A 12,318-nucleotide genomic window follows, 5' to 3' on the forward strand; every position below is an offset into this window, starting at 1 on the left:
ACGTTTGATATGTTTATAATAGTGTCTTTTTTTAGTGAGAACAGAGAGAAAATCCATTGAAGCTAGTTCATTTCACGAATCCATTACCGGAGCATTAATGCTCCGTTCGTTTTTTGACAAATTGCATTTGTTGGGGTTAATGGAGTCGTAAATTTTACCAATTAATGATTTTGTTCTCGTAGGAATTTAGTACGTGGGCATGGTTTGTGTGTAAGGGGGAATAATGTATGGATAGGCGAGTTACCTGTCCGCCCGGTGCCGGTGCACCAACTGTATTGGCAATCGCGTACAGGACGTCTAGATAGAGATGCTCCTTCTGTTCGGACCGTTCGATGTCGTCCTCCAGCAGTCGGTCGTTATCGTTCTCCGGCAGTACTTCCGCACGGGTTTCCACCGCTCGGACCGCCGACAGACGTCGGTTTTCGTTCTTCCATGACAGCGCAGTGAAGCTTTCGAAGTAGGATCCGTCGTTCTCCTGCACACTAGAGACGTGAAAAGGGAAGAAAGATCGAAAAGAAGAATGATGTAGAGGAACTGTTTGGTAACGAGGAGGGTTTACGTAATACTTGTACACGTATATATTCGAACATTCATATGGCAACAACATTCGCCACATTGTGGAACCAACCAACCAACGTAGGAATTTTCAGCATTAGGTCAACTGCAATTCTGTGTCTGTTTTTTCTACGGTGAAGCTAAGTCGATTCAGCTGGAATTTTCACAAGTTACCTTTCACCAGCTTTTGGGCTAGTCAGGCTCATATCATACTCAATGATAGTAGGAATACGATTCATGAAACCCTCAGGTGAGTGGACTCTATCGATGATTTGGAATTCATTTGTGGAAAATTATTCGAGCGGCCAATCTCGTTACGCAGAAATCTGTTTATTTTCATAGGATCACACTTGTGGGTTCTCATACTGTTGCCCGAACTATTTGACGTTTTTCATCTTAGATGTTAAAATCTCGGTGTATGAAACTTAAGCACAACAAATACATATTGCTCCCCATCAACACTCTTGCGGCATGCCAGAATAGTCAGCGATACGTGCATAACAAAAGTTCAGTTTGCAATCCGTTGAAAACCCCCCTCCGTTCTTTAGTATGCTCAGCACGTTCGATATACCGAATGTGTTGATGTGGCGAGTACGGCGGCAGCAAGCAACAACCCGGTACTTGCTTGTTCATAAACTGACTGACATGTAGTTCCCTTTCACGTCAATCAGGCAGATCCGGTTCTCTCTGTGGTTGTACTGAATAATCAAACAAATTTTATAGTTCGAAACGCATACAAGACTTGGGATTTTAACCTGCTCTTTCGAAAGAATAAGCTGAAATATCCATTGTTTAAAATATAATTATATAATATAATATTTTGAAAGTTTTCATGCAAAAATTTGTTTTTGGTATCAATTCTAAATGTCCCAAATGAAATGAAAAACATTCCTTTTTAGGTAAATCCGATTTCGTATTGCATGAAAAAATTTTTTTCCAGAAGTATTTGTTTTATAATGACAACCATTGAAGCAGGCTACAAAACTGGGATGCTCCAGGAATAGACCATAGAGCACGTCTTTGGCAGTACGTGCTTCTTGAAAGTATGATACTTGCATATCAAAATAGACTGCACTAAGACAATTTCATAGATGGAAACTTATCCGACAGGTCTGAAGAGAAACCAAATTGCATTTAAAATTTGATGGAATGGATAGAGGGAATGTATTCATAAACCAAGCGTTCTCTTTTGTTATTATATGCAAGGACAAACAGTTTCCTAGTGTGCAGTATTAATAAAATATTTCGATGCTACTCTTGTTTTTCAAAATTTAACAGGTCACTCATAATGATACTATAAATGTATTTCGGCTCCACGTGGACGGCTTTTTTTTTTCAATATTAGGCTTACAGTACAGATATCGAGATCGCCAGTAGAACAACAGTAAAATAACTCGAAGAAATATTACCCAACCAAAAAAACTTCCACGTTGAAGTTCCGCTTCCCAAAATCACAATTTAATTGTGTTCCGCATGTTCGAAACAAGCACCAGTTTCAATTGATTTTTAATGAGCGCAACTCTCTGCCGAGTGAAAATGTTGTTCAACTTCCCGAGCGGCACACTTCACCTGATGTCATTTTAATTTCACACTTTCATTAGCACAACGAGCTTCCGTCAGCCAAACTCTTCCTGTACTCGCAGCTCGAAGTCAAACAATGAGTCTGTTGTCGCGCACATACATAAACGCACAGCCACAAATCCACCACTTCACCGCGTCCTGTTCTGTTTGGCTGTGGTTCAACAGTAAGGCAAAGCGCCGATTTCCATTAAAAACTTTTTGCCATGTTCTCCCATAGAAATTTGGTTCGTTGAGGGTAGCCAACAGTATCGGGAAATTTATGGAACAATTTTAGCAGAAAAAAATTCTAGGATAGCACAGCTTTATACGAACTATTTGCTGAGTACTTCGTCCGAAAAGTTTATGACTAGGTTGTAGCTGTTGACCTTTTGATAACTATTTTGATGGCTGCTGCGTGTGAACCATTTTTGATGGTTAGTTTGCTCAACGACACAGTTACGAACGTTGATGACAAAATAGCAAAGCAAAGGATTGCGGAATTGTGTCAGACTTGTTCTCCTCCGTTAAAATTCAACAGATTGATCCACAGACTCAAGTTGGAAGCCAAAAATATTTGTGGGATCATTCTTTCTTTTTATACTCTTCAATTTTCTTTTCCATTGTATGTTCATTCTTATTTTATTTTTTCGTTTATTTTGGTAAATATCTATTCTTCAGGTTAGGTACTCTTATTACATGACATCCATAAATTACGTACCGCACAAAAACCCAATCTTTTTACTCCCATGCCAAACAAGTAAACGTAACGAAACTGCTTACATCTTCAGTAAAAATGCTTATTTTCAGAGTAAAATAACAGTTTTTCCAGAATTTTTTCCGTTACGTAACGCTAAACCTGACTTCCCTATGTAACAATTTGTAAAGCTTAAGAAAACTCCCCCTCCCCCCATAGGTGTTACGCAATTTATAAATGTCGCCTTACTTATTCATTATTTTTTTCACATTTTCCACGTTTATTTTGCATATTCTTTAGTTATTTTTCGATCTCTACATTTTTTGTTATATTTTTTTTCAGCTCTTTATTAGTCAATTTTCCTTTTCATATTCTTGATGTATTTTAGTTTTTCATTATGCTTTATCATTTTCCTTTTCAATTGTTTTGTTATTTACGATTAATTTCTTTTTCTCATCTTCTTTTTATTGGCGTCCATTTTCTTAAATCAACCTTCTTCCATGTGATTTTTAAACTTTCCACTTTTCAAAAGTTCTGAATTTAACGTTTCCGTTTCGTTCTTTTCTTTGTTTCCTGGGTTGTTTTTCGTTTGTTTTAACTTATTTTATCATTATATCTCTCTTAATTTTTGACTTTTTTCTAAATATGTTGGTTTGTGATTATGATTGTGATTTTCTGATTATTTGTTTTATTGTTCCTTTGTTTTTAGTTTGTTCCAGTTTCGATTTATATATTAGGTCTACATGTGAATATTTTACATTTCCTTGTTTCGTATTTCTGTTCACATGTTTTTCTTTTTTCTATTTTCACTGTTCATTTCTGTTTTCGTTTTCGATTTCTAATTTTTATATTCTTATTAGTATATTATGCATCTTAGTTATTTATATTTCCCTGCATCCATTTTTTAATTTTGTATTTTGTTTTCACTTTTATCATTACCATGCTTTAACAGTAACAGTTTTGTTTTGAAATTTTCATCTCAGTTTGAATTATGTATTTTTTTAATAAATTTTCAATTCCTTTTCAAATTTTTATAAATGTTTTCTCATTAGTACTGATTGGCGATTTTTGTGTATTTTCTTATACATAGCTTTCTTTCTTCCGGTGTTTTATTAACGATTAATTGTCTTATATTGGTTGTATTTTTCATTTTAATTTCTGAATTACTCTTCTTTATCTTCTTTACATTATTTTTATCGACTTTACCTTACATTAACATTATGAAGATTTTCAATGTATCTGTTTTATTTGTTTTTTTTTTTTTATTTTTCATTCATAACTTTCTTTTTTGTTTTTAAAATATTTCCATTGGTTTTTTTCTTAATATTTTTCTTAATATTTTTTTCTTACTTACTACTTAGATTATTTCCGCAATATAGTATTCTCTAAATTTTCCCAATTTTAGATTTTCCTCTTGTTTTTGATAATATTCCTCAGCTTATAATAATATTCTCCTGCCATTATATCTCTTCTAGTTGTTGTGTCTTTGTCATTTTTGCAATATTTTTCTTCGAATTTTTCATCAAGTTTTTTGTATTGAAAGTTTTTTTTCTGTTTCTATATTTTTTTTCTATTTTTTCGTTTTTTTCTAATTAATTTTTATATAATTTTTTTCCCACTTTACTTGCATGTTTCGAAATTTTTTTATTCCTGTTTCGTTGTATATCTCAAGTTCTATTGCACTTTTTTTTCTATTCGTTATAATAATATTCAGGGTTACTACTTTTTTTTTTCTCCGCTATTCTTTCATTTTATGTATATTTTTTTAGATTTTCTCCTATTTAGTTTTCATTTTTTCCCGTCTCTATTTGTATTTCTTCTTAATTTGTGTTTTTTGTTTTCTTGTGAATATTTGTCATTTTCGTATTACTTTTATTGACTTTTCCTTTGTTATTTTCTAGTTTTTTCTTATCATATTCGTTTTCTTTTAATTGATCTACATTTAAAATGAATCGTTCATCACTCCCATTTTCCGTTTTCAATTTTTAAATTTAATTTACATTTTCGGTATCCGATCTCGCTTGGTTTTTCATGATTCTTTCAAGTATCCGTTTCTCGTTCCTATCTATTTCTTTTTCTATTTCTCTTACAATATTGAAAATTTTTCTCTTCAATCACATTTAGTGTGTACCATCACTTATCAAACTGTCTTGCATTCTTTCATATTATCATTACTTTCAACAATTCTTTACCTTCTTTTCATGTAGTCATGTTTTACTTTACTTGTATATTTCCATATTGCTATTTCGCGTTTCGCTGATTTACTTGGGATTTCTTTTCCCTTTTTCCTATTATTTTTTTATTAGTTGGTTGACTTGTATTTCATTGGATTTCTTGAGCTTTGTTCGATGTTTTTAGTTAGTTTTGCTTTCAATTTGTATTTTACGTTTACATGTGAATGTTTTCATTTTCTTGTTACTGCTTTTTGTTCAGTGTTCTTCCATTTATTCATTTTAATTTTTACAGTTCTGGTCTATTTTTCTCATAATCTTATTTCGTGATAATTGTCTATATGCATTTTATTATGTTTTCTGCATTTATGAATTTCTGTATTTACTTCTATTTTTTTGCTCTCCATTTTGTTTTCATATAATTATTTTTAATTTTACTTGCATATTTTCAAAATTTCATATGTTTGTTTCGCTGTTTTGCTAGAGTTGTCTCTCACATTTTTTTCATCGTTTTATTACTTCTTTTTGTTTTATCTACTTCTTTTTGTCCCACTTTCTTTCCATATTTGCTTTATTTTTTTGGGTTTAGTATTCATTTTCTCCTTATGCTTGTTTTCAGTCATATTTTTTTAATTGTACTTTTTGTTTTCTTGTGAATAATTATCATTTTCCTGTTGCTTCTGTTTGAGTTTTCTTCCATTCTTTTCTAATGATATGTTCTAGTTTTTTTTATATTTGTTTTCATCCAATCGACCCACATTTCCAATGAAATGTTTATTATATCCATTGTTCGTTTTTATTTTTTCAAATCAATTTTCGTTTTCGGTATTCGATTTTGTGTATTTTATTTATAAAATACCCGTAACTCTTTTTATTTGTTTTCTATTTCTCTTACAATATTGAACATTTTTCTTTTCCATCACATTTAGTGTGTTCCATCATGTCTTTTTATTTTTTCGATTCAATCTTCTTCTTGATCTCGTATATTTTCTTTCAATTTTTCCAAATATCCGTTCCTCTTTCCTCTTAATTTATTTTTCTATTTCTTCAACTTTAATTTTTCTCTTCCATTACATTTAGTATGTTTCATCACATCGCAAACTCTCATGCTTTCCTCCATGTTACCATTATTTTCATCAACTTTCTAACTTTTAACCGGTCAGCTTTTAACCATTTTCCGGTATAATTATGTTTCACTTCACTCGTCTATATCCATATTCTCATAGATCTGTTTCGCTGTTCATCTTGGTCGTTTCTTTTGTATTTGCTTCTATTCGTCCTATTATTTTGTGATTCATTTACTTTTTCTTTGGTTCGCTCTCCTGCCATTTTTGTTTCATTTTTATTCTTCTTCAATTTACTTTTAATTTGTTTTCCTCCTCATTCATAGTTTCTTTAAGTTTATATTTTTTGATATCGGGTAAATGTTTGTCATTTTCCGTTTTTCTATGTTTGTTTTCATTGTCTTCCATCTTTTTTTATTATTATTTTACTGTTGTTTTTAAATTCGTTTTTTTTCTGCTCAATCGAGGCTACTTTTGCCTTTTTTTTCAACTCCATTTACATTTTCTGTATTGTGTATTTTATATCATTTTTTTAGGCATCCGTTTCTCTTCCTATTTCTTTCTGTTTATCTTACAATGTTGAAATTTTTTGTCTTCCATTTAATTAAAGGTGTTTATTTATTTATCGAACTCTCTTGCTTTCTATAATTTTACCATTGTTGTTATCATTTTTTTAGCTTTTCTTTTATATGATTATGTTTCACTTCACTTGTGAATTTTCATAATCTCATATTCCTATTTCGATGATTTTCTTGAGATTTTTTAAAATTCTTCTTCAATTTTTGTCTTTTATCTTTAGTTTTCTTTTTTTCTGTCCCTATTCGTATTTTCTTTCAATTTATAAGATGAAAATATCGCTTTCATGTGAGTATTTATCATTTTTCTGTTACTCTTGTTTGTTCGGAGTTTTTTATTCTTCTCGTTTTTTCTAATCTATCGAGTTTTTTCCACGAATTCTTCGTTTTTATTTTTCAATTCAATTAACATCTTCTGTATTTGATCTCGTGTACACTGAATTCTGTTTCTACGCGACTTTTTTTACGTGATTTTATTTTACACGATTTTTTTACGCGATTTTTTCGAAATTACGCGATGTTTTTACCCGATTTTCTTGAAATTACGCGATATGTGACATGGGAAATATTGTTTATAAGCCAAGATGCAACACACACATATACATTAGGGTGGGGAATCGTTATATGGAAAAAAACGAAACTTGATAGCATAAAGCCAGAACCAAGATTTTTTTGTTCTATTTGGAGCCCCAAACAATCCTAAATTTATCGGAAGTCGATTGGTTTAGTCTCCGCTTGGCGCATTGCATTTCAAATTTATATGGAGATTTGTATGGAAAAACCAACGTTTTTGCATTTTCCATTCTAAAGAGCACAAAGTGGCTCAAACCATAGGTTTCATGACTTTAGATGATAGGTTTTTTGATGCCTAACAACTTAGCCGAAGACACTAAAGAACTAGGGTGTCCCAAAAAAATACTAGAGCTGTTCAAAGTTGATTATGTCGAAATTTATGTTGCAAATCATTTTTTCTGCCAACACTGCCAGTGTACCGGCGTCAGTCAGATTTCCATCAGAAGTAACCTCTGAAACACGTTGTAGATTCCACCTATGCCTAGAATATTGAACTAAATTGTTTGTTTGATTCAGCTGAGTGTATAAACTCGTTACGACAGGTTACTTCTGATGGGAATCCTACTGACACCGGTACATTGGTAATGTTGGCAGAAAACAAGATTTTCTGCATTTAAATCGACATACTCAACTTTGAACAGCTATAGCTATTTTTGGGGACATCCAAGCTCCTCAAGGTCTTTTGCGAAGTTGTTAGGTATCTAAAATACTATACTTTAACATAATGTAGTGCATTATTAGAGCATTATTAAGCGCTCTAGAAAGGTAAATGCAAAAAGTAGGTTTTCCCATATAAATTTTCATACAAATTTGAAATGCAATGCGCCAAGCGGAGACAAAACCAATCGACTTCCGATAAGTTTAGGGTTGTGTGGGGCCCCAGAAGGAACCAAAAAAACTTGGTTCTGGAAAATCGATCATCATTTGTTCAGTTTCGTTTAAAATTATTCTTCTCTTATCATCTATTGTTAGAATATTATTCTCTAGATTTGCAATTCTTCAGATTCATATTTTGGTTTCAATCTGAAGTCTTGTTCAATGCTTAGGTACTAATTTCTCGGTTTTGTTTTTATTTCTTTCTCTCTTGTTTCCATTGATAGTTTTAATTTTTGTATTACTTTATCTTTGTAATCCTAAAAAACTTGCTTTCCGGTTATCTTCTGTTTTCATTTCGTTGTTAGATTTCTGTTTCTCTTTTAGTTTTTTATCTTGATATAATTATTTTTCTCCTTCTTCCGCTTTTATATTTTACTTTCGTTCGATACTATCCTCACTATTTTTATAGTTCATATCTTTCGATTGTTTTTGTTAGGGAGCATGCATAAATGGCGTAGTTTTTTTAACGTTTTTTGACCCCCTCCTCCCCCATCGTAGCATTTCGTCACAAAGTCAGACTCCTTTCTAGATAATGACGTAGCTTTATAACAACCCCCCCCATAACTATTTTTTTGCGAATTTGACTATCAATGTGAAATCTTAAATGTAGCAACTTTATTTATTCTTGTCCTACACAAAACTCTTGCCGGAAAAAAAGATTTGCCATCAACTATGATTATTTCTTCAAACTCTTTTCAACTGCGTTCGTCAGTAAGATGTGAACTCCCAAGTTCACGTTCAAGCTCGGGTCTTGAGAGTTTGTGCTAAACTTTTCTCTCTTATCAAACAAGTTGTTAGTTTGTTTGCAGTGAAAAGTTCAACCTGAAACTGTGCCCGGAGTTTTGCCTGATATAAGCCCCCATTTCTTGATTGGTTGGCTTGTTTCTGTTTGGGTATTCGACGGCAATTGCCGAATCTTTAAATAGCCATACAACAAAAATCACTGGGGTTGATACACTCAACAGATTAATTACTGAATACTTACTTACTGACTGGTTAAGTTATAGTGATTACAACAAAATGACATTGAAACGGTCACAGTAAGGAAATTTTCACGCCACATGGGTGTCGAAACATGGAAGACATCGATTGTGCACCAACGGGGGAGTAGCAGTGCTTCGGTTAAATTTTGGTAGATTCAAGCCAATTCAGCGGAAACTTGTACTTTACGTCATCATATTTATGCCAGACACCGACTTAAAGCTGCTGAAGTGGTAGCCATCGAACAGTTAGGTAATAATACATTGAGCAGCAATAGAAAACAGAATACGGGAAAGTGTTAGATTGAAAATAAGAGGTGTTAAAGGTGGAAAGCCGGAGTCAGGAACGACGAGATAGCGAAAGAGATAAATAGCAGATAGATAAGAACAGCACAGAGCACAGCACAGTTCCACCGACCGACGACGTTGACGTTTTGAGGGTTAGAGTGTAAAATTCGAACCATACCTATTGTTATTGGCACTAAGCACACTGTTATAGGGCGGGTTCATTTTGTCGAACCGATAGACAATCTCGGTCACGCTGCCGTCTTTGTCCTCGCCGCTACCGGCCGGCTCCGAATCCCCCTGGATCCTTATCAGTGGCGTCGGGGACAACCGATGCCGTTGTCTGTGGGGCGGCCGGGACAAGTTTTTTGTTTTAAAAGTTTTGATTGGCAGGTGTGTTTGTTTGGCGGACATTGTGTATTGTAATTTTATTTTTTGTTTGGTGGAGGTAAGGAGGAAAGAGAAAAGAAAATTGTTTGTTAGTGGAAAGTCAGTGTTGATGTTGGAGTTTTTTTCTCCAACGATGAGGAAAAGTTGTTTTTAAATAAACACGAAGGTAACTTAAAATATATAAATATTTACAGGTGGCTGAAATACTAAATGGCCTATGTTTATTCCTTCCACAGCACAAAAATGGAAACAATATAAAAATGAAAAAGGTAAATGGGTTTAATAAGTGCCACACCCAAGATCAACTATACTTCATATGAGCAGCATACCGCTAGCCCATCCTTAAGCTTGTTAAATTTTCATAAAATTAACTGTTTTCCAGCCAGATAAACCATTCCCGCCTTTGGAGTGGAGAAGTGGAGCGGTCAACCATTGTTGTCAATTGATGCTCTGTGCATGTGTCGCCTGAGGCCACAATTTACATGACCCACACCTTGCCACCCATCCACCCACACACATACACCGGCTGCACTCTCAATGCATAGCTGCCGGCTCCCAGATGAGGGCTCGCGTGGCACCTGTTGTGCTCTCGTATCCGTCATTGTGTGAAGGGTTGAGCAACAGTTTGTTTTCGTTGATTACATTAAACTGAGACTTTCCGATGGTGGATAACTAAACCGCCCTCCCATCCACGTTGGGGACGTATGAAAAGGTGCAAACCTCGACAAAGCGGTTACCTGAGTGAATTATGAATGGCAGGCTGTATGCAACCGGGCCGTCTGTTGGGTTGAAAAGCATCCAACTTGTATAGACTTTCTGCTGCAGAAAAAAAAACGGTATGCAGGTCTATTTATGAGGAGGCGTGCAGTTCTCTGTGAACGGATGTGCGGCACAAGGAAATAAAACATCGTCCTGCTAGTGTGCACAATCACCGTCTGTGAGATGTAAGATAAACACGTGAAAGCTCGAGCGTCAACAGTCGTCGCTTTTGAAAAGGATGGCACTACGTGGTAAACCAAACCAGCTGAAAGGTAGAGGGGCCGGCGTACGTCGTTGGTTGTGGCGAAATTGTATCTTTTTCATGGTAAAGATTTTAATTCATTGCGGACACAAAATGTAAAGTGTGGCTAGGAGATTATCCGAAAGAAATACTGTAACTGAACCGAGACCGAGTTAGATACAAAGCCGTGGCCACGTGGGTGGTTTTTTGGGTTCTAGAACATCAGAACATCAGAAATGCTACAAAAAATGCATTGAAATTAATTCATTGGGAGCTAACATTAAACCCATGAAAAAACGTCAGAGATTCCAGGATAATATGATAAAATTTATTTTTTGGAACAATGGCGCTTGGTTCAGTTTGGTCGCATGATGGGTCACTTCGTTTTATTCACTGACTAAAAATGTTGAATTTTCACTTACTTTCAATGATTTCGGCAAATTCAAATCCACTTTTCCCTCTAAATGAAGGTTCAACTGAGTTATGAAAAATGAATCGACCAAAAGAAGATGTTCAGCTATTTGAAAACAGACGTTTTGTAGTAGAATTAAATGGAAACATAACCTATTCTCAATATTCAATAGACGTTTTGCCTTTCTACTATTTTTCGTAAAAGTGGCTCATAATAGTTAGTAATTGGCCCATAATTGGCCAGCGTGTGGCCAGACCGAATCATGCCCCTTTTTTTAAATTAAGTTATTAACGCCAGTGAATGTGAAAGGTAAAAATTTTGAACGCCGACTACTCGAAATAATGTTTTTGGCTCTTTGTTCGGTTTGGCTGCAAGCCGAAACCGGAAGTCGCCAGCCAGGAATTAGATGTCCGGGATCAATTTTTGGTTTCTGTGCATCATCTCAATAATTTAAATCGGTTTTCCGGAAAGAAATGGTTGAAACATGTGTTTAATTTGAGTTGTAAGCCCTTTTTCCATCTTCATAAATTTGTGTTTCATTTATACGGGAGGCCTCCCCTCAGGAGGAGCGAACCATCATAACAATATTTCTTGCCCCCGAAAACCTCCACATGTCAAATTAAGCTCCGTTTGCCTGATTAGTTCTCGAGTTATGTTGAAATTTGTGTTTCATTTGTGTGAGAGCTTTCTCATTTAGAGGAGAAAGGGGTCACGAACCATCATTGATATAATTTTTGCTTCCAAAAACATGTCAAATTTGTTTTTTTTTCTTGACTAGTTCTCGAGTTAAGCCAAAATTTATGTTTCATTTTTATGGAAATCCTCCTTTCCACAAAAGGGAGGGGTATGAATCCATCATGAAAACCTTTCCAAGCTCCATAAGCTACACCCAAATTTTCACGTCGATCGGTTCAGTATTTTCCAAGTCTATATGGATTAGACAGATGGACAGAACTCCGTTTTTAGAATAGCGAGAAACCTGAAATTCGTTTCTCACTTTTAGATGAACTAATCACAAAATTTCAACACCTATTATATGAAGAAAAAACAACGGAAAAACTTTGCTGAAGACACTAGGACTTAGAAAGTAATTTACTTTGGTTAAGCACAATTTCGATCACGTGTTTGCAGCTTTGGAAATAGTGTGCAATGGAGCTGTCAGCAAAATAATACAATGTATCGG

General features: G+C 34.4%; 1 protein-coding gene across 4 annotated transcripts in view; it reads right to left on the reverse strand.

Annotated features, from left to right (window-relative positions):
• Nucleotides 1-12,318, reverse strand: part of LOC129719689 (BAI1-associated protein 3) — a 240,006-nt gene that overhangs the window by 124,641 nt on the left and 103,047 nt on the right. For 2 of the 4 annotated variants that reach the window (XM_055671081.1, XM_055671080.1), the window contains exons 4-5: nucleotides 9,515-9,676; nucleotides 245-482 (exon numbers count right to left, since the gene is read on the reverse strand). In XM_055671081.1, the coding sequence (XP_055527056.1) occupies nucleotides 245-482; nucleotides 9,515-9,676 (400 nt within the window). The remainder of the gene's footprint in view (nucleotides 1-244; nucleotides 483-9,514; nucleotides 9,677-12,318) is intronic. The other 2 variants (XM_055671083.1, XM_055671082.1) reach the window with 1 other exon arrangement.

Source organism: Wyeomyia smithii, chromosome 2 (assembly GCF_029784165.1).
Source record: "Wyeomyia smithii strain HCP4-BCI-WySm-NY-G18 chromosome 2, ASM2978416v1, whole genome shotgun sequence".
NCBI lineage: Eukaryota > Metazoa > Arthropoda > Insecta > Diptera > Culicidae > Wyeomyia > Wyeomyia smithii.